The sequence below is a fragment of the Nyctereutes procyonoides genome, unplaced genomic scaffold, assembly GCF_905146905.1.
Source record: "Nyctereutes procyonoides isolate TBG_1078 unplaced genomic scaffold, NYPRO_anot_genome, whole genome shotgun sequence".
Taxonomy (NCBI): Eukaryota; Metazoa; Chordata; class Mammalia; order Carnivora; family Canidae; genus Nyctereutes; species Nyctereutes procyonoides.
The window spans coordinates 28,278,519-28,301,785 of NW_026575122.1; the positions used below are offsets into that span (position 1 = coordinate 28,278,519).

Here is a 23,267-nt window from a genome sequence, read left to right on the forward strand (position 1 = left end):
TCATGAATATTCTCCAGCACACTCCCCATGTGGACTTCTGCTCACGTCTCATTGACCGGAATTACTTCCTGTGATCAGAGCTAAAGCACTCACCGCAGGAGAAATGGAACCGCTGTCATTGGCTTTGACCAGGGTTTCTCCATCTCAGCACCACTGACATCCTGGACTGGATGACTCTCCCTTGTGGGGAGCTTGCCCTGGGTTCTGCAGAATGTTCAGCAGCACCCCTGGGCTTTACCCACTGGATGTCAGTAGCACAACATGCCCCCTATTAGGACATGTCCTATTAGGACGATGCCTCCAGACACTGCCGAATCACACTGACTTGAAACTCACTGGCTCATATCCACTGGGATCTTACCACGGAGCAGTACCAAGGATGCCTCTTACCTGAGTGATGTGTGAAAGACATGGACACAGAATCAGAGCCATTCCCACTGGAGCAATGGGCTGGAAATAGCAACCCACAGCGTCTACTATTGTCAATAACACAGCAAATGTCAAACAACGTGCAAATGAAGGTCCTGTTAGATCATCTTTAATGAAACTAGTTATTCCACCTATATCTGTCCCGAGAGCATACCTGGGGCCAAAGCGTTCCAAGCACGTTCTTGGCTCTGGAAATACAGTAGTACGAAAGTACAAAAATCCCTGCTGGCAAATTGAATTTAAATTTTTTAAAAATGGGAAAAAATGCAAATTACTCTAAGAAAAAACAAACCACACCAAAATCCCTGCCTTTACGGATCTTGAATTTTAGCACAAAGCTACCTAACAGTTCAGAGTTAGCCATAGAGGCAGAGTTACCTTTAGAGGGTAGTATCAGAATCAAACTTTCCTGCACCCAGATTCTGGTTCTACCACTTATTAGGTATGTGACCCCGGGCAAGTTACTTTCGAATTTTTTTTCTTCTCTATTTTTCATCGTTCTCATCTCTTAAGTGAAGAGAATAATAATACTACCCACCTCTTAGCCCAGCACCTAACAGCTAATACTCTAAACAAGTATTAGCTGTGTTCTAGCAAATGAGCCCTGGACTAGGATCAGGAGTTTGTCATTCAGCAAATGTTTGTTGAGCATCTACTAGGTGCCAAACTCAGTTCTAGATACTGGGCATTCAGAAGTCAGATAGCTGAAACATATCCTCTGTCTTTAAAGGGCCTTCCAGGTTCAATACTTAGTGGGGGTGTCCCTAGGGTGTGTGAGGGAGGGGGGTGAGAGGATGAACAGAACTTGGGTGTAGGTCCTGGTTTAATCTGGCAGTTTTCTTTCTAGCACCTGGATCAATGCCTGGCACATGGAAGGTATTCAACAAAATATTTGTTAAATGAAGAAATGAATGAATGTCTCTATATAGTGGGAACCAAAATCCTGACTCTCAGAAATGTTTTGTAAGCTTAGAAAGTCCTGTGTAAATATCAGTGAAGTCAGAAACCTTGATAGTCATTGACCATTATCAAAATAAGTTATTTATATGCAAACTGAAAATATCAAAACTTTTTCAAGTACTTGGAAGCCATCTGACTTTTTAAATAGATTGAAAAATCTTCCTTATATTATTTCCCTAGTAAACTCTTTCCCACAGTAACTGGAAAAGTAAACTTTAAACCAGCCCGTATCTAAATCATGGCAAACATGGACAAAATCCAAATGAATAGGATTTCACTACATAATTTACTCGGATTTAAAATGGTTTAAAAGTTATCATGTTAAATTCATTGACTTCATCCATAAAAATACATCCAAATGGGCTTAGAACTTGTTTTGGCTGGAGAGGTGGAAACGGAGAGTAATAACAAATGACACGCTACAAATTCTAAAAATTATTAGTGACAAAATTGGGTCTGTTCTTCCAATTCGTTTGTAATTATTTTACTCTGATTTTTATTTATTTTTTTTCTTTAGAGAGTCAAGCTGTTTCCACTTAGATTACCTCTAAGTCTTCAAATGTAGCTACATTTAATATAAATCAGGGGGCAATTGTGAAGTTTGAGTAAACACAGAGGACCAAATTACTGTCATGCTGGGGGTGGGTGGGGGGGAGGAAGGCTGTGGGGACTGTTATCACATGCCTTATTTCTCTAAAATATTTTATTTCAATCTAGACATTCAAAAGGTAAAGTGTTGAATGCCTGGGGGCAGAGATGGAAAAAGTGAAGGTAAGTTTTACAGAGAACTAAAGTTGGCAGGAAATTGCACGATGAGATTCAGCTTGAAAATACACATTTATTTACCAAGAAGGAAACTATGAAAAGATCAAAGTACCCATTCCCCCTTGCACATTCCCCCAATTGATTCTGGGTATGACATGCAAGATTCGGGTAACCACTACCCCATACGCTATATTAAAACTTGGGGCACTTTAAATTTTCCCCTTGCTACTTTGCTTGAAATATGGGTCACTGCCCAAGGTGCATGGTGGTACTCAGCTTACAGCTTTGGCCAATGAGGTAAGCTTTTGCATGCATGGGTAACTGCATTTCTTTTTATACCCTATAATCCATTTATATATGTTTTTTCCATTAAAAGGATGTCTTGAAATAAGAAGCATAAGTCATAATCATTCAAAGCATTTTTACATATTCAAGACAAAGAAAAAGCTAGAACAAGAGTTGAGAACCTAAAAAAAAAAGTGGGTCTAATGGAGGTCTTTTCTCATTAAGACAGCTGTTACTATTGTCTGTTGGCCTCAAAGATGGAGTGAGGAATCCATTGTGAATCTTTTTTAGGGACAAAAGTCTTTTTTTTTTCTTTTTAAGATTTTTATTTGTTAATTTGACAGTGAGAGAGAGCACAAGCAAAGGAGAGAGGCAGGGAGATGCAGAGGGAGAAGCAGGCTCCCCACTCAGTAGGGAGCCCAAAGAAGGGCTCAATCCTAGGACCCCAGGATCATGACCTGAGCCAAAGGCAGATGCTTAACTGACTAAACCCCCCAGGAGCCCTTTACAAAGTCTTGTAAAGAATTCTTTGCCATCAGAGCTTAGTGTACCTAAGAGGCACCTTTGGGAAATCAGCCCAACCCACAGCCCAGCCCTCTGTGGCCACAGCTTCTTCTTGAGTGGCTTCTTCATGACTCCAGCTCTTCTTGGTCTTCAGTGACACCTCTTTCCCCCATGGCCTCAGATCTCAGGATGGTATTGGATTCTTGCTGTTGTTGATCTCTTGATTCTTCTCCATCCCTTTTTTATACTCTTTACAGTGCCCATACCTCCATGGGTAAAACCATTACAGAAAGTCTATACATGTGCCACTTGTTTCCCCGACAACCACACTCCTTGTAGTATTTCCTGTGGCTAAAAAAAGCACCACAAAGTGGGCGGCTTTAAAAAATGTACTCTGGAAATCAGAAGTCCAAAATGACTTCACCTTGGCTAATGCCAAGGTGTCAGCTGGGCTTCATTCTCCTGGAGGCTCTTGAGGAGAATTTTCCAGCTTCTAGATGGAGCCACATTCCTTGGTTCCTAGCCCCTTCCTCACTCTTCAAAGCCAGCAGTGTAGCATCTTCAAATCTCTCTTCCTTTGACCTCTGCTTCTGTCACCATCTTGGCTTCTCTCTCTCTCCTGACTCCCTCTTTCCCATATAAGGTCCCCTAAGTGTAGCTTGGAGACCAAAGCTTGGGTACCCAAATAATCCAGGATAATCTCTCCATCTCAAGGTCCTTCATTTATGGAATCCCTTTGTCATGCAATGTACTCACAGATCCAGGGATGGGGACATGGACTTGGGTGTCTTTGAAGGCGTTTAGAAGACATGTCTGTCTACCACATCTTCCTTCAGAAAGGCAAAGGATTCTTCTGTTTCCTTTCCAAACACGCTGCTCTCCCCACACTCTGTTTTACCAACCTCCTTCATAGCATGCCATCGAATTTCATCTGCCCCATTTCCCACTCTATCTCAACCCTGACAGGTCGGACAGGATGAGGAATTAACTAGCACCAAGACTTCCGTGGTGATGATGGATTTTTGTGTTGCTCCTCTCACATTGTGTTTACATTTTAACCAGATCTCTACTCCCTCAAAGAAAGGAATGATCATGGGGTTTCCAGTTATTCAGTGAAAAGATTAGACAATTGGTATTTCAGAGCCCATTTGACTGTCCTTCAAAGCGCAATACAAGGGGTGGTCTTACCTGGAGATTATGAATTTTGGGAGGAACAAGATCTTATTATACAGTTAGTAGTTAAGTTTGGGTGCTGGCTTGTTATTGCACAGTCAGCTTGGGCTCTGGATTCAAATCCTACCAGAGTTAAAATCCACTTGCTGTCATTTATTACCATTGTGATCTTGCACACATTACTTAACCTCTCCATATTAGTTAGAGAACAGGCTAAGGTGTTGTAACAAAGACACTCCAAAATATGGTGATTTCAACAAGACAGAGGTTGATTTCGTATTCACATAATAATCTAAAGATATATTTAGGGCAGGCACGTACATTGTTTTGTCCCATAAGTACATCCAGGGACCGGGTTCCCTCTATGTTGCTCGGCTCATCCTCATCCTGTGATCCTTGCTTTCATGGTCAAAGCCAGCTCACTACAGCCCCATCCTTGGAGCAAGGAAAAGAGGACATAGAGAGCAAGCAGTGTCCTTTGAAGGATGGGACACTAAAATTGCAGATCCCATTTCTCCTCACATACAACTGAGTCATGTGGCTGCACTGAACTACAAGGGAGCCTGAGAAACACAGCCATTCTTGGACATCCCCAGGTCCAGCCAAAATTCATCAGCTTCAATTACTTAAAGATAAAAAGAGAAGATAGAAATTAGGGAACAATTAGGAGGTTCTGCTACATTGTCTGCAGCTTAGTTTTGTCATCTACAAAATGAGAGCAGAGTTTTGATGATTAAGTGTAATACACAGAGAGGGATCTGAATTGTGTGCAGCACACAGTAAGTGCTCAATAAATGCTAGTGTATTTCACAGTACCATATACCTCCCCCTCCCCTGCCATGTTTGGGTCCTAATGTCTGCTCCAAGGTAAAGATAGACCGTGAACAATCTTAGAATGTTGGAGGCTCATTCCCCCGAGTGTTGTGGTGCTGGGTGTGGATGGATGGGCTGAAGGTGCACCATCTGGCATCCACACGGAGCCTGGCCCTGAGGTACTGAACAATGTGAGCTGTGATGGATGAATCTCTTTATGAACAAGAAGCAGGCTCAGTCTGGAGAGTAGAGTAAGGAAAGAGAGGAGCCAAAGGAAAAATGAGGAGAAGGACAGGAATACAATGGAGGGAAAGCAGGGGCGCCAGCACTTTTGCGTGAATTTGAAAAAAAGATTCCCCTTCTTCAAGACATGTTACTGCCGTCTGCCTCAACGTCATCGTAATATACAAATCTACGCTATGATATGAATGACAGTCCCTAGAGTTGTTCAGTCATAACCTAGAAAAGCCATATAAAGGCCGAGGGATGGGAGGATAATAGGAAATAAGAAAGAAGTGTGAGAACGGAGATTAGAAATAAAAGTGGTATTATGAACTGAATTGTATTTTCCCCAAATTCATAGGTTGAAGTCCTAATATCCAATGTGACTGCATTTTTGAGAAAAGGTCTGTAAAGGAAATAATTAAGGGTAAATGAAATCAAAAGGGTAGGGCTCTAATCTAATATGACACGTGACCATATAAGAAGAGAAAGAAACAGCAAAGCTCTTTCTCTGCGTGTGCACAGAAAACCATGTGAGGATACCGCAAGAAGGTAACCATCGACAAGCCAAAAGATGGGCCTCACCAGAAACAAACCCTGCAGATACACCTTGATCTTGAACATCTAGCCTCCAACCCTGTAAGAAAATGTCTATTGTTTAAGTCACCTCGTCTTTTGTAGGATCCGACTAATGCAGTGAGGAAGAGAGGAAAGGTTCATCACGAGAGAGGGCAGAGTTTAGGGGAGAGGAGGAGCAGAAGAGAGAAGGGGTTCGGTTCTTCAGCAGGAAGTTGCACTGACCCTGATGTAATCTGGTGGCTTGGTTAGTCCTTTATAAGTGAGGCACTGCTGCCACCTGGTGGCAATGTACTCAATCCGGTTATTCATTCAACAAACCTCTCTCGAGCACCTGCTCTGGGCAAGGAAGGGTGCTAAGCAGAGGGAATAATATTAGTAAGCGTTGATTAACACCTACTATGTGTTGAGCTCTGTCCTACGTGCTTTACATAGGATGAAATCATTTTAAAAATGATTAAAGCTTCACCACAACCTGCTCCAATCATATAGCAATATGATTATTCTATTTTACAGAGGGGGAAACTGAGGATACTGAGAAATTCAGTAAGTTGACCAAGAACCTACAGCTCATACGTGAGAAAGTGAGAGCTTGAACCAGGAATTCTGGCTCCAGAACCCTTTACAGACATGTTTCCCGCCCTTACAGTTTCTTCCTAATAAGAGGTAAATAACCAGTTTGGGGGAGTTGTGTAAAATACTAATAATTTGAAATGCCAGCACACTGCTTTACTTATTTATTTTTTTATGGATTCTGTTTTTGAATTACAATCAAGAATACTCCACTTTAGCTAAAAGAGACCACACTCAACTGACTCATAGTTAGGGCATGGGTTAGTCACAGGCCCAGACTGGAAGGGTTTTAAAAAATAGAAAGCCCACATTCCACAGGAGCTATTTCAGCAAGAGAGAGAGGGACGGATGGAGAAATAAGTGGAAGAGGCGAAGCAGGAGAGAGGAGGGAGGAAGAAACTATAGCGCTGTGCTATCCAGTACAGTGGCCACTAGTTCTTGTTTAAATTTTCATTTTAACTAATTAAAGGACATTTAATTAAGAATTCAATTCCTTGGGGTGCTTAGGTGGTTCAGCCGGTTGGGCATCCGACTCTTGTTTTTTGACTCACATCATAATAGGGTCCTAGGATCAAGCCCCGTGTCAGGCTCCACACTCAGCAGGAAGTCTGCTTGAGATTCTCTCCCTCTTCCTCTGCCTCTCTCCTCAGATACATAAATAAATCTTTAAAAATTTAATTCCTCAATTGCACTAGCCATCAGTTCATCCCAAGTGCTCAGCAGCCACTGCGGCTAGCACTACCACAGTGGACTACTTACAGAACATCCTCATCATGACAGAGCATTCCATGTGTCCTGCTGCAGATCCTTTATTCTAGAGAATGGGGTCTTCTCTGTGGCTGATTCGAGCATAGGTCACCCAGAACCCACCTTGCAGCTGGCAGTCTGCAGGTCAGTGACAAAGCAGAAGAGCAAACATACAGTAATTCCACAGCAAAGCAGATGGTGCCCCTCTTTTCCTCTGATCTGTCCTGGGGCAGGCTGAGAGGGAAGATGTTGAACCTAAGTGGGACTTGGCTTTTTTTTTTTAGGTGAGGTGATGGGAAGCAAAGAGGGGTCTTCTTCCTCTCTTCCGTTGGGTTCTGGAGTGGGTCGTAGGGTGCCATTGCACATACATAACTTCCCACCATCTCCTACTGGGGTGTCCTCTTGGCTGGTGGTTAGATAACCAAGGAAAACTTCACCTCCCAGTTTCCATTTTACTCGGGGGCTTTGCCTTTAGCCTATGCTCCATTCCATTGTCCAGGAGCTGCCTGTCACCACATACTAAGTCGTCTAGGCCTCTACACTCCTGGTCCTGTCCCTAGGATCTAGGAAGATCCAAATGTGTTGTTTAATAAAAGTTCTTGTTCTATGTGACTATCATGCTTACTGGCTTTACGTGAGCCTCTGATTATCTAACATTAACCTTTCAGCTGTGATAAACTGGCAGCAGTGGGGGATTTAGACAGGCAATAGCCACCTAGGAATATTAAATTAATCTAGTTGGCTGCTAAGAAGTTAACTAAAACACACAGACCCAGAAACACAGACTGGGGTAGCACTCAAGCTTTAATGTGACTACTGCTCCACCCCACTCTGTACCATTGCAGAATTCATTCGGTCTCGTGTCTGTCCCATTCCTTCAGTCTCACTCTTCAACCCAAGTCCCTTGATTACATCTCGTACCAGCTAAGTCATTGGCCTCCATAAAGATGTCCCTGCTCTAGGCTCAGGTCCTCCAAAACACTCTTCAGCTAAATTCATTCAACAAATATTTATTGAGCATCTGCTGCTTCCCAAAGGATTGTGGTCTAGTCCACACTGGTATTGTGAAATAGCTGTAGGTACAGAGTAGAACATAGCTACTGGTTCATATTCCTAAGGATGCCAATGATAGGAAACTCTCACTGGCATAAGCCGACAAAGGGCATTCATTAGCCAATCAAGTCCAAAAGTATGGTGCAGTGTGACCCAAAGGCTCAAACAATGTCACCAGCCAACTCTCACCCTCATTCCTTTCTCCAGATCCTCAGTTTGGCTCTCTCCTCAGGGACAAGGTGACAACAGAAGGCTTCCAGCAGCTCCAGACTTACAACGGAATCCTGTGTGTCTCTCCATGAGCTCCCATCATGTCCCAGGATTCACTCTCATTAGCCAAACCTGGCTCGCCTAGTCACCTCTGAACTGTGGCCTGAAGGAAGGCTCTGATTACTTGGAGCACCTCTGACATTGGGGAGGGGGAGCCACAGAACTGGTGACAGAGAATGTAGACAAGAAGCCAGGGAGATTTAAAAAGCAGCAGATATCTCAGACTGAATAAAACATAGTAAGAATGGGAAGAAACAGGTGCATGCCCACGTCTGCAGGAAGGGTTCACAGCAGAGGGTAAACCTGAGCGGACTCTTAGAAAGAAAGGGACAGGAATTTGCTGGTCAGGAAGGAGAAGGCGTGAGAACAGGAGGGAGGGGATCCCAATGGTAAAAATGGCCTGTGTGATCACAAAAGAGAATGACCTATGTGCCCATCTTTTTGTACCCAGCAAAGAGCCTGATTCAAAGCCAGGCTCTGCAGCTCTAGGGCCTGGTCTGAATCCCAATTCTGAAACTTACTAGCTGGTAATCTTGGCTAGTTACTTAGTCTCAGGTTGCTTTATAACTTAGGCAACCTGGAACTTAACCAGGACAAGACTTGTGCCTCAGTTTCCCCATCTGCAAAATGGGAAAAGTAATAGTACCTACCTCACAGGGTTGCTGTCAGGATTAATAGAAATGTGTAAAATAATAAAAGTCAGCTATGACAAGCCCACAGCTAACATAATACTCAATGATGAAATGCCAAAAACTTTTCCTTTAAGATCAGGAACAAGATTGCCCACTCTCACTACTTTTATTCAACATGGTATCAGAATTCATATTGTTAAAATGAATACTATCCAAGGCAAGCTACAGATTCAATGCAATCCCCACCAAAATTCCAACGGTATTTTTCACAGATATAGAACAAACTATTCTAAAATTTGTATGGACTCACAGAAGAACCCAAATAGCCAAAACAATCTTTAGAAAGAGAAACAAAGCTGGAAGCAACATGTTTCCTATTGCAAACCATATTACGAGGCTATAGCAATCAAAGTAGTATGGCTCTGGCATGAAAACAGACACACAGATCAATGGGACAGAATAAAGACCCCAAAAATAAACCCAAGTATATATGGTCAATTAATTTAGGTCAAAGGGGCCTAGAATATACAATAGGGGAAAGGACAGTCTCTTCAATAAATAGTATTGGGAAAACTGAACAGCCACCTGCAAAAGAATGAAACTAGATCACCATCTCATACCATATATTATACCAAAAATTAACTCAAAATGAATTAAATACTTGAATGTAAGATCTGAAACCATAAACGCCTAGAAGAAAACATAGGCAGGAAGCTCCTTGACATCAGTCTTGGTGATTATTTTCTTTTAATTTGACACCAAAGACAAAGGCAACAAAAGCAAATAAATAAATGAGACTACATCAAACTATAAAGTTTCTGCACAGCAAAGGAAACCATCACCAAAATGAAACGGCACTCTACCAGATCGGAGAAAATATTTTCAAATCACATATCTAATAAGAGGTTAATATCTAAAATATATAAAGAATGCATACGGCACAACAGCAAAAAAAAAAAAACTCATTAAAAAATGGGCAAAGGATCCGAATACACATTTTTCCAAAGAGGACACACAGATGGCAACAGACACATGAAAAGATGCTCAACATCACTCATCATCAGAGAAATGCAAAACAAAAGCAAATTCAAATGCACACCAAAATCACAAGGAGCTATCACCTCACAACTATCAGAATGGCTAGCATCAAAAAGACAAGAAAGAACAAGTGCTGGTGAGGATGTAGAGAAAAAGAAACCCTTGAGCACCGTTGGTGGGGGTGCAAGTATGACGCAACCACTATAGAACACTGCATGGAAGTTCCTCAAAAAAACTAGAACTACCATATAGTCATTCTCTTTTCTTCCTCGGCTGCTTGAAGCTTGGCCACCATCATGACTGACACAGTAACTATCCGTACCCAGCAGCTCATGGCTAACTGAAAACTTCAGAGGGAACAAATATTCATTGACGTTCTTCACCCCAGAAAGCCAACAGTACCTGAGACAGATATTCGGGAAAAATTAGCCAAAATGGACAAGACCACAACAGACGTCATCTTTGTGTTTGGATTCAGAACCTATTTGGGCGGTGGCAAGACAACTAGCTTTGGCATGATTTATGATTCATTGGCTTATGCAAAGAAAAATGAACTCAAATATAGACTTTCGAGACATGGCCTGTGTGAGCAGAAAAATACCTCAAGGACACAGGAAAAAGAATGCAGGAACAGAATGAAGAAGGCCAGGGGGACTGCAAAAGCCAGTGTTGGTGCTGGCAACAAATGAGCTGGAGATTGGACAACAGAAGGAGTAAAGATTCTGCAGTGACTTTACCTGTGGTGATTGTGCAGATTTTTCCTGAGAAGATTAATAAAATAAGAACTTAAAGAGAGAAAGAGAACTTAAAGAGAGAACCATCATATGATTCAGCAATTCCACGTCTGGGTATTTATCCAAAGAAAATGAAAACACCAACTCAAAAAGATATAGGCACCCCCGTGTGCATTAAAGCATTATTTTCAACAGCCTGGATATGGAAACCACGGAACTGTCCATCAGTGGAAGGATGGATAAAGAAAATGTAGGGTGTGTGTGTGTGTGTGTGTGTGTGTGTGCGTGTATATAATTCAGTCATAAAAAAAGTAAAATCTTGCCATTTGCAACAACAGAGATGGACCTTGAAGATAAGTGCAATAAGTCAAGCAGAAAAAGATAATTGCATATCATATGACCACAGTTATATATGGAATAAAAAAAAAAAAACCCAAGCTTATAGTTACAGGGAACAGATTAGTGGCTGCCAGAGGTGGGGGTAGAGGGTGGGGCGGGGAACAAAATACATGAAGAGGGTCAAAAGGTACAAACGCCTAGTTATAAAATAAATAAGTTATGGGAATATAATACACAGCATGGTGACTATAGTTAATAATACTGTATTGCATATTTTAAATTTGCTAAAAGAATACATCTTAAAAGTTCTCATCACAAGAAAAACATCTGTTAACTACGTGGGGTGACAGATGTTAACTAGACTAATTGTGGTGATCATTTCACAATATACACAAATATCAAGTCTTTATGTTGTGCACCTGAAATGCATTAAATGTTATTTATTGATCATACTTCAAAATTTAAAAAAAAGTTTTTAAAATGTGTTACTGTGTCTAAAGCACCTAGAATAGGGCCTGTCACATAAAAAATGCTAAAATGAATTATTAAAGACAACAAAACTGTGCTATCTCTAGTTTAAAATAATGACCTACAATTTAGTGTAACTACAGATTTGGTTAATGAAAAAAATGACAACAAAAGACAACAAAACTTTACCTTGCTCATGATCATTTATACAGATAACATTATATATCATGTAGAGTCCCGTTCCTACTCATCCATAAGTCACCCTCTATCCAGTCATGCTGTTTGCAAGATGTTATCCCACAGTTCACAGTTTATAGGAAAAGTAGTTTCTCTTTCTGGCTTTTGTTTCCTAAGGTCTAATATTGCAAACTTATTTTAGCATAATGTTGCTCAGTTTAGCCCACCCAAGCCTCATGAGACAACCTGACCCAAACAACTAGGAAGAGAGAAACTGAACAGGATGTACACACAACCCACTCTACGTTGAGATCATTTTGTAAATGTTAGGCTCTGAAATTGGGTCAATGGTCTTGTTATTCCTAGTCTCCATGTGACATTTTCTTAATTAATTAACATGTGCATGTGAGGGACTTTGGCCAGATAGGCTCATTGTATTTCATTCTTTGAAAACCCTCCAACCTCCACCCGTAAGAAACAATGACTTTTGAAGTGGTCTAAGCAAAAGGAAATATATCTTATTTGCAACATTTCATGCAGTGGGGTAAAGAAAGGAAGTTAGAAAAGGGGATGTGGTAAGATCAGGGTACAAGGCTATGCTCAAAAAGGATGTGCTCTGGGGTCACCCTCCCCAGGTTTAAACCCCAGCTCTGCTAGTTCCAAGCTAGTGGCTTGAGCAAATTTCTGATAAGAACCTTGGTTTCTTCCTTTGCAAAATGGGGGTGATAACAATGCCAACTTCATGATAGTAGCCAGCCCCCAACAAGGCTTCCAATGTCCTCTACCTCCTGGGACTCATGTCTTTGTGTTTCCCTCCTGTGGTATCAGGATTGGTCTATGTGACTGATCAATTATGGCAGAAGTGATGAGATGTTCACCTTCAAGGCTCAATGAAAGCTGGAAAGATAACTTTTCAGGGGCTGCTATTTCTTCCACTTCTAGGGGACAGAAAACCCTAATAAATCCTTGTCCTGATTACTAGGCCAGGAAGGAATGGACAACCCTAGTGCCCAGAGGCATCTCAGATAAAATGTGATGGATTCAGTCTTTGGAAATACATCTGGGTGTTCATGAAGTGTCAGATTTTTTTTTTTTTCCTGAATTTGCCTTTGGTATCTGACTATGCTCTTAACCATCGTCTTTGAAATACTATCCCTTTCAATTATCCATCCAAACTTCCCAAGTGGGAAAGACACATGCATGCAGCAATCATTTGGTACAGGCAGAAAATATTAACTCTCTAATTTTATTGATGTAAGTGGCCTGCTTCACAGATACAGCTTGTGAGATGTAATCATAGGTGACTATAATTTGTTCTTCTACTGTCCCTTTAACTTTTCTCAGTGGGCTGGCATTTCCTTCACCCCAGATCAAAGCCCTCTGCAGGCTCATGATTTTTTCTGGGCACTCAGGTAATTTTCAAAGTTTGATGGTCATGTTTCATAAATTCCAGCCTCAATGCATAACTTATGTAAATGTAAGCGCAAGTGAGCAAAGAAAAATAGCAGAACTAATGCTTCTCTTCCAAGACAAGGTGTCCACATTGATCCAACAAACAGAATGAAACAGTAATGATCAAATCAAATCTGACAGGAAGGTAGCCCCCTGCCATGCAAAGCAAAATTATTAAGATGGTTATTTAAAATTAAGGATTTATACTATCATTGACAATGACCCTTCCTCTCAATGTAGTTTGCGCCATGAAATATTCATTAATTATATTACCACACAGTACAGAATTCACAAACAAGTAAAAAAAAAACCCCACATTTATTGAGGGTATACCCCTCAATTTTTATTGGTATCGGTTAGCAATAAAAAAAGAGACCCCTGCTTTATGTTTCCATGCAAGCCTTGCTGCTTCCAGAAAGATGCCCACAGACCTCTGCATTGAACTCCAACAGCATCTGTGGATGGGTCCACCTCAATCCCCTTTAATTATTCAGTTTCCCACTCGGATCTCTAGTGGTTTCATTTTATGGCTTCACTTGCCCTATAAGGTTATGAACTTTTCAAGGACAAGCCAACATCCATGCTGCTTGCCACCTGTGAAAGGGGTCTGATAATACCACAGAAGTGTATCTATGCCAGCCAGGAATACTATTTCCTTTTGGCCTAGGACTGGGGACTTATAGAGTTATCCTAGCCCAAGGAAGACAGAGACTGGGTGGAGGGAGGAGAAAGAAAGCATTTTTTTAAAACTCAAAAGTATCTGGAAGATTGGCTCTGTTTGATTCCTTAAAGAACAGAAAGAAAAGCCAAAGCTATCACAAAATATCACTTAATTTCTCATTTCTTATTGTTCTAGTTCAATGATTCTTCTTGGAAATAAAGAGGAAGTATTTGAGTAGTGAGAATTGCAAAATTCTGGGAATCCAAGCTCTCTTCGACAAAGCAATACCTCAGTCCACCCCACTCCTGCCCCCACCCCCACCCCAGGGCATCTTTCTTCTCCATAATCCTTCCCTCCTTTGTTCATCCTCCCTCCCCTTCCTTCTTTGATTCCCCTTCCCACCTACTGAGGCCCCACAATACATTTGTCCTGTAAGAAAGTTAAAGAACAATAAGGTAGGCCCAGGAAAAGCTTGCCACTTCAACTCCTTTGGGAACAGAAAGGTTGAAAGAAACAGATGCAAACCAACTGGAAGGGCAAGGTGTACACATGGTTAATTCTCCTTATTTATAGCAATTACTCTATAAAGTCGCTGTGAGCACTGAATTAGTGAGTCCTGAACCACTGCTCCCAGGGGAAACACAGTAGGGTTCTGCGAACTTTTGGTTGTATTTTCCAGTCAATACATCTCTTTTTTTGTTTTTTGTTTTTTTAATATTTTATTCATTTATTCACGAGAGACATTGAAAGAGGGAGGGGGACAGAGACACAGGCAGAGGGAGAAGCAGGCTCCTTGTGGGGAGCCCGATGTAGGATTTGATCCTAGGACCCAAGATCACGACATGAGCTGAAGGCAGATGCTCTATCACTGAGCCACCTGGGTGCCCCAATACGTGATCTTATTTTATGTGTGTGTCTGTCCAAGGATACCTTATTTAATATACAGTTGATCCACGATCGTCACACTCATGCCCACAGCATGAGGAGTCACGCCTGAATGAAATGTGTATCTAACACAGGTGCGTTCTTTCTCCATGGGGCACATCACAGCCTTCCTGTGCTTAGGAACATGAGACAGCATCTGAGCGTTGCTTGGAGGACATTTTAAAAGCAAAATAAATGACCAACAGAAAGCACAAAAATGTGAAAAACAGGACACTAAATAGATCCCAAAAAGGACATTTTTTTCCAGTCTAAGACGCAGACACAAGAAGGCTCAGCTTTGTGTTGTTCAACCCCAGCTAAGAAGGGGAGCCTCAGGCAACTCAAATTCTCCATTGCTCTGTGTGTGTCCACATGTGACCACAAAAGGGCCACAAGGATTGATTTGGGGGTAACACATACATTCTAGAGAATGGACAAAGTCACAAATATGAAACCTGCAAATAATAAGCATTGACTCTGTGTGTGCAGGCGTGCTTGTGCATGTGTGTGTGTGTGTGTGTGTGTAAAGTTCCTGCTCAGAAAAATTAAGGACAAACAGGGGAAGGGGAATGCACTGGGAAAATATTTCTAGAGAAGGAGGACAATGAATAGGGGTGAGGGGAGTGAGCTGGGAGCACCGAAGTGTTTGCCATTGGCAGGAGCATGGTAAGGGTGTTTCCTGTTACAAGCAAGCATGTTGCCTGGTGACATCATAGGGCAGGGAAGAGTTCACAAGGCAGCTTTCTCTTTGCCTCAAAGTCAACAAAGAGTAAAGCACTGAATAAAAGGAACCCCTGGAGCCTCATACGAAATCTCCTTTATTCATTTATACATTTGTTTATCCATCCAACACATGTGCTCAAAGAGGGAAAATACGCCATCTGGAAATTCAGGACACTCCACCTACTCCTGGAGAAGGACAAACAAACCGACACTTGTGTGGTATGGTAGGTGCTGTGTTGGGGTTGACAGAGCATTACAAGAGTACTGATTTGAGGATTGGGGCCAGGACTCCAAGAGGAGGAGTCCTGACGTGCTTGATAAACTCTCGAACCGAATTTCCTCTGATCCCAAAAGTATCCTTTGAACCTCTAAGGCAGTGGTATTTAATTTAATACGCACATCAATCCCTGGGAGTATGTTATTAAGATACAGATTCTTTTAAAAAAATCTTATTTATTTATTTCAGAGAGAGAGAGAGAGAGAGAGAGAGAACATCAAGGAGAGCTGTAAGTGGAAGGAGATGGAAAACCAGGATCCCTGCAGAACAGAGAGCCCAATGTGGGGCTCGATCCCAGGACCCTGGGATCATGACCTGAGCCAAAGGTAGATGCTTAACCTACTGAGCCACCCAGGAGCCCTAAGGTGTGGATTCTGATCCAGCAGGCCAGGGACAGAGCCGGAGATCTGCATTTCTGGTGAGGCTTTTAGGAGACACTAACGCTGCTGGTCCTGGAACCACACTTGGTATGCGACAGAGGGACAGTCATGTGACCAGAAGTCCCATCTAGCATGGCCTGATAGTCCGTCCTGTTCAGGCCAGTCCCTTCTGTGGGCACAAGCAGATAAACAGCACATCTGTGTGGCAGGTTCTCAGTTGGGCTAAGGGTTTGGGGAGGAGGTGGGGAGGGGCAGAGAAGGAGCTCGGGCAGGAGAGGAGGGTCGCTCACACTATTTTCCTAAATTGGAAGAACTTGGTCTTGTGTTCCTCTCTTTCATCCCTGGCCTCCCGGCTGCCCAAACCTTTTCATGGCACGAATAGACTAGAAATGTGCATATTAAGAATAAAATTCTTGCACAGATAAGAACTGATTTACAGAAAAATGGAGAAACAGGTCAGGGTTGCCTTGACCATTTTGTGAGCTAAACATGAAGAAAAAAAAGGGAGCTAAAATAGATTCTTCCACTTTCTTACCCATTGGAAGAAGAACATGAAGGGCATCGCATACACCTCTGTTCTGTTAGGGCAGGAGGTTCTACTAGAGTCCCCCCCAGACTGGAGGGTGGGGAGGCAGAGTCCTGGGAAGGGAAAGGAGAACTCTCTCCAGGAAAGATGGGGGCTGGGTGGGGGTTTAGGCTTAAGGAATCACAGGAGAGAGCTAAGATCTTGCGCAAGCTGCTTTCAGGGGCATGATTTCACATTGGAGTGTGAAGGTGACCCTGCAGAGCTGGGCAGGATGGAAACAGGGTCCTGTGGTAATGCACCTATGGCAATTTCCTGAATTTCCTAAATACATCTCAAAAACAGGTGACCATTATTAATATTGCAAACTCTCTTTAGAGGTCAATTTTGCCACAATCTGCTCATTTCCCATGTCTTGGTTGCTTCTCATTTCCCAGATCTTCCTAAAAACTCTCACTTACAAAACAAGGAAAAATACATATTAAAATGATCAAAACAGGGACGCCTGGGTGGTTCCGTGGTTGAGCATCTGACTTTGGCTCAGGGTATGATCCTGGGACCCTGGGATCCAGTCCTGTATCGGGCTCCCCACAGGGCACCTGCTTCTCCCTTTGCCTGTGTCTCTGCCTCTCTCTCTGTCTCTCATAAATAAATAAATAAATAAATAAAATCTTTAAAAAAATCAAAATAGACAAATTAAAAACCAGTAGAAATAATACTGGCAAATGCATAACAGATGATCTCTATGCTAAGCACTTCACAGACATTACCTCATCTCGAATTCTTTCAACAACCCCATGAGGCACAGGTATCTCAATCCAGCCCCCCAACCAAAAGGATTGAGGCTTGAAGGGCAGGTACTTAGTAACTTTGCCAGGTGAGCAGTAGAGCTGGAATACCTCCTGTTCAAATGGCTCTGTAAACACATGTGCTATTTCTTTTATAAAACTTTACATAAGTCTTCTTTTCATCCTCAATAAAGTCTCCTTTTTGTATATAAGCTCTGATACTATTCTTATTTTATAGAAGCAATGGAAAGCTTCATTTTTTAGACTTTCCCAATCTACCACTGGATATCAAGAACACTTCTGCCGTTTGCAAATTGCTAATTTGGTAAACTCCATATTTGTGGGTGTCAGTGGGATCTTAGAAAAATAACAGCTACTGTATAACTGTCTTTTGATTATCCTATTAACCAGTTTGAGGCATTCATTTGTAGTTGTCTGTGACTATCTCCTTGAACACATTGGCAGAAACTCTCTGGGCTCCTAGTAACCGATCATGGAAGATGATGATATTGACATTGTTTTATTAAGATAAACAAATTATCCTCCTTTATCCATAAGGAGGTTCATTCGATTGTGCATTCTAGGACTAAATCAATTCTATTGCATCATGTCTGTCACCCTAGATTTGGTAACACCTAGAATATTTTTAAGCCTTAAAAATGTATGCAAATGTCAACCATGTCATGGATTCTTAGGCACCATGAAATTCAGACTTTGGCATGTAGAAGATATTGGATTACATGGTTTCACATGTTTTCATTTTATTTTGTTTTCCTTTGGCTTCCTGGGGCCATACCAGGACACCCCCATATATAGCATTGTTTTCTGTTACTGGAGCCAAATTTAATTGTTAGATCATTTTGATACAGAACGGAGCTATGCAGCAAGTCTATACTCAAGTCATCAGCTACCTCCCCACACTTCTTAAATCTTCAGTTTTTTCTTCTCTAGAAGCCCTTTCACCTCTATATCTAAACATGATAAAGGTTCCCTTTCCCTAAAAAAAAAAATAAAGAAGACTTTCTCAATGCCATATGTCTCTCTATTCCTCTTTTGTCTTCCTTTTTCCAATTGGCCAAACATCTTGACAGAGCAGCCTATGTTCTATTTCCCTCTTCTCTTTTATTGCTCAACCTACTGTTCTCTGGCATCCACCTTCCACTAAACTGCAAAACTCAAGGAAACCACCATCCTCCCTACATCCACGCCATTGCTGAATCCAAAGGAGGCTTTCACTCCTTTTTTTAATGGTCCTCTAGGCTGCATTTGACTTTGCTGCCTGGCTTTTCCTAGTTGATTTCATGAGTTCTTCTTACCCTACTCCCCCCTATTTAAAAATTTCAGCTTTATTGAGTTACAGTTGACAAAATTATAAGATCTTTAAAGTGTGCGTTGTGGTGATTTGATACATGCCTATGTTGTGAAAAGACTGTCTCCATCCTTTAGACTTTTTTTGTTAAAACCTCGTGTTCTCCCAGCTTTGAACCTGCTTTCATTGCTCTTCTCTCTACACACTCTACTTGGGCAGAGCTTTTTCACTGTTATACATTACTTGACCTTCTCATATCTACCATAAACTTCCCCAGAGACATGGACTTACACATCCAACTGATTCACAGATATCTCCACTTTGAATCCCATAAGCTCTCAAACTACCAATGTTCAAAATTAAACTTAGATCATCCTCACCTAAATCTGTCCTCTTCATATGTGTCTATCTCTGGTTAATTGCTCACACACCAAACCCAAAAATCTGAGAATCACCTTAGGCCTCTTTTTAATCTGTGAATCCATTTCCTTCCATTCCTTCCTTTCTCTCTATCTTTACTTACTCCTTATGTTAGGCCCCCCACATCTTCTTCCTGGAGTATTGTTAAGAGTTTCCTAACTTACCTGCCTCTGGTTGTGATAGCTCATATCCATTCTCTGAATAACTACCAGTGTTCTCTCCATGACCTGAATCTGACCATGTCCCTCACGTTTAAAATTCTTCAATGGGTCCCTCATTTATGAATTCAAGATTAAAGACCCAGTTGTTTAAGGTCCTCTGAGACCCGTCCTCTTCTAACTTCTCTAGTTTTAACACTGAGATCCCAGCCCAAAAGAAATCATCTTTCAACCCTTCCTCACCCTCCGGAAGGGTTCCAAAGCTGAGCTCGATGTCCCAGCTCTGCATTCCAATCTTGCAGCCAACACATACTCAAACCACAGAATTCAATACAGTATATTGAAATGACCTTCCAAGTTTCTAAAATGAGAGTATTGGCTTATTCTGTCTTTGCTCTCCAGGGCCTGGAAATGTACATAATAAACGGTAAAGGAAAAACTTGTTGAATTGGCACAATTTAGGTCACGTGTGCTGGACACAACTCTAAAGATGTAAAGCTTACAGTGAATTTGACATTATTTCTTTCGTATTCACTTTTGAAATGTTTGGAGGAACATTTTCATCATAGTAGTCGTATTCTGACAAGAAAAAGAAAATAAATCATCGTGCCTCCCCGTCGGGGAATCGAACCCCGGTCTCCCGCGTGACAGGCGGGGATACTCACCACTATACTAACGAGGAACTGCACGTAAGCAGCCCTTCTGACAAGCCTCTTATTGCTTTGCAGTCTTCGCGGCCTTCCGCCTTCGCTACCGCCTCCCACCAGCAGAGTGGGTCTGACATTCTGCCGTTGCCATTGCGACGTCCATGAAGTTGAACAAAACGAAAATAGCGTTCAAATGATCTCCCCGTTGCTCCGCTGATCATTTCCGTCTGCCCACCCCTCCTCCGGCTGCCCCCGCTCCCCTCTCTTCCTCCTCCTCCCCTCTCAGGAATGCTACCAGTCCTCGCAGCACCCCTCCGCACACACACTCCCAGGGAGCAAAGCGCACGCCTTGTCGCGCTGCACCACGGGAATTGTAGTTCCAGCCACGCTACGCCCCACTCTTCCCTCACCTTAAGAAACTTCCCTTCCCGGCGGGCGCCACGAGTTCCGCTTGCTCTTTATTGCCTCCCTCTCTCCCCTGCCTCTAGCTCTCGGTGTAGTGGGCTGGCAGCCGGCTCTTGGGGTGCGGATCGGCGTGCGGAGGGACTCCCGAGAGCCATGCCCGAGGTAGTGGATTCGTGCTCTTTGGCCTCTCCGGCTTCGGTCTGCCGGACCAAGCACCTGCACCTGCGCTGCAGCGTCGACTTTCCCCGCCGGGTGCTGACCGGCACCGCCGCGCTCACGGTGCAGTCTCAGGAGGACAATCTGCGCAGCCTGGTACGGTGGGACGCGCGCCCAGTGCCCGCCTCGCCCCGGCCGCCCGCTTCTTGCCCCTCATCCCGCCGCCGCCCCTTCCCAGGCCCACGCTCAGGTCTGCCCGGCGCCTCCCTCGGTGCTCCTGCGCAGCCCACAACTCCTGTTCGCACCTCCCTTCAGCTCTCCCTCGCTTCTCAGCCGCCCCTTCCTCGCCCGCACTCAGCCTATAGCGCCCCTCCGCATCGCGCTCGTGTCCGCATCCCTCAGTCGCCCGCTACCTGTGCCTCAGTGGCTCCGCCTGCACCCCTCTCCCCGACACCCCTCCCAGGCCCTCGGCACATCCTAGCGCCGCATCCACGTCCTGCTCGCACCCAGAGCGCGGGCTTCATTGTAGCACCAATCCTCCCTCCCCCGCTATCCGAGTTCCCAGCGCGAAGCCCCCCGTGGCCTCCCCATTTCCTCGGCCTGCAGCCCAGAACTCCCTCCTCGGGCTCCGAATTTATTCCCCCAGTCCCCGCGCAGCTTCCCAGGCCACAGTCTCCTCTGAGTCTCGGACCCTGTGCCCTGCCGATGCTCACCGGACCCTTTCCTCCACCTGCACTTCTGCAGGATAGGACCCATCGACCCGTCGTGGTAGGCTGCCCCCAGCCTCCCTACCGCCATTCTCGAACCCCTTAGAATTTACGGCTCCAGACCCCCCCCACCTCCACCCCGATTTGATACTTCCAGGCTCTGCTAGCAACATGCAGCTCTTCTCCAGGGTCCTAGTCCTGCTACCTTTGGTTCTTACCACCCGTCTCCTCAAATAATTTAGTGATGGATGGGCCATTCACGCTTTCTGAGCGTATCTCAATACAGTGTATTACAGTTGGTTTCAAGGAGGGAGTAATTATTGCGCTTCTTAGGAAGTAATATACCTCTACCACATCGCTAGCCACTTCAGTGATGAAAAACTTGTTTAGATTTGTGGAATGTTATTAAATTATTTTATCTATACAACATAACCTGTTTTCAGTGTTCTTACTCAAAGTGATAGTATTTGGATTGTATCTTTCCCCTGAAGAATTTCACAGGTGAGCATTTTAGAAATAAGAGGGACAGGGAAAGACCAGCCACGGTGTATTTTGCAGAGTGTTGTGGTATCTGCTTCAGCACGACATTAAGGAACTTGATCACTGAATGTTGTAGGCTTGATGGTGGGAAATCAGTGGGGTCAGTTAATTGGACATAATAAGAAGTTTAGATAAGAATTGGTGGTTCTCATGACTCTTTTCCTACTTGTGTCATAGGCCTGTATTTTGAGTTCATCAATATGAACTAATATAGCAGGTAACCTACCCTTTGTCCTTTAACATCTCTGATTCTGATTTGAAAAGTAGGCGGACTCCCCTATGTATTGATATTTAGGCACCAAAAGTACTACAGGAAGAAAATAAGGTATTACAAGCAAGAAGGTTAACTATTTCCCTGTAGATTGTACTTTGGTCTGCTTGAAGTACTGTGCTATCTTACTGCAGGCAGCTTTGCCTGCACAGGATTGGCTGAAGTCCCATTTCAATGCAATCTCCCTTTTTATTAAAAGAAAGTAAATTTTGATAGTTTATCACTACTTAGTATGACCTTGCACCCTCACTTGTTTTGTAAAAATAAAGGTTGAACTCTGATCTTTGAAGTAGCAAGAGACAGGATGCTTAAATTCTGAAAAGCCTGTACCTTCAGTGTCCCAGTCTCAAAACTTGCACATTGTTTTTGCATCACCCAAATCTTGAGAGAAGATTTTTAAATCCTGATGTCTGGTTAGCATGTCTACTTAGCAAATTTAGGCCTAAACTGATAATAATGTTAGATTTTATACAAGGAAGGCTAGTTGTGGTACAGTGACATCTGTGTATAATTGTTTGCTTATTCATGGTGGCAACTTGAAGCCAAGAGTTTGGCTTTATTTCTTGAAACCCAACTTCTTTCCTCCACCAGATTACAGTCTCTTGAAGGTAGGGCTATGTTCCATGGCTCTTTGTATCAGGCTCCTAGTATAGCACCTGCCACGCAGAAGACCCTCAAAAGTTTGATGAAGTAGTGGATGAATTCAATTAAGAGTGCAGTGCCTGAGCCTTAGGCAGGCTCTGCTAATAATAGTGCCAACTGTATCTTGAGGGTGAGTGGACATCCTACCTCCCCACCACCAATAGAGAGGACCCCAAGCCCATGCTGGTGAGGACACTGAGTGTCCTTGCTCGCTCTCTTCCTGGAGTCCTGGTGCTCGGGAATGTTGAAAGAGCTGTACCAGTAGGTTTTACTAGGAGTAAAGCCCCGCTTTTCTAAAAATCTTTTTGAAGTTTTGGGTTATTTGGCCTCAAGCTTGGCATTCATTTGTGACAGTGTCCAAGCATTTGTTCCTTTTGTTGAAATTTTCAACCTTTTTTAGGTGTTCTATCAGCTGGTGGCTCAAAGAGGTTCTAATGTCTTGGCCAAGATCATATACTAGTGAGTGGCAGAGTCAGGGAGTGAACACAGATCTTTCTGACTACCACACTCTCCAGTCTTCACTAAG

General features: G+C 43.1%; 1 protein-coding gene, 1 long non-coding RNA gene and 1 other non-coding gene across 5 annotated transcripts in view; 1 reads left to right on the top strand and 2 right to left on the bottom strand.

The window, feature by feature from the left end:
• Nucleotides 1–20,216, bottom strand: part of LOC129516954 (uncharacterized) — a 57,329-nt gene extending 37,113 nt beyond the window's left edge. For both annotated transcript variants that reach the window (XR_008665904.1, XR_008665905.1), the window contains exon 1: nucleotides 20,039–20,216. This is a non-coding gene — a long non-coding RNA (uncharacterized LOC129516954). The remainder of the gene's footprint in view (nucleotides 1–20,038) is intronic.
• On the bottom strand, nucleotides 19,984–20,055 carry TRNAD-GUC (transfer RNA aspartic acid (anticodon GUC)). Its single transcript has one exon. It is a non-coding gene; the product is annotated as a tRNA-Asp (tRNA).
• A 258-nt stretch (nucleotides 20,217–20,474) lies between the features above and the next one.
• Nucleotides 20,475–23,267, top strand: part of LTA4H (leukotriene A4 hydrolase) — a 34,916-nt gene continuing 32,123 nt past the window's right edge. Inside the window, exon 1 of one of the 2 annotated variants that reach the window (XM_055336249.1) lies at nucleotides 20,475–20,737. In XM_055336249.1, the coding sequence (XP_055192224.1) occupies nucleotides 20,579–20,737 (159 nt within the window). In that variant the 5' untranslated portion in view covers nucleotides 20,475–20,578. The remainder of the gene's footprint in view (nucleotides 20,738–23,267) is intronic. The other variant, XM_055336248.1, reaches the window with a different exon arrangement.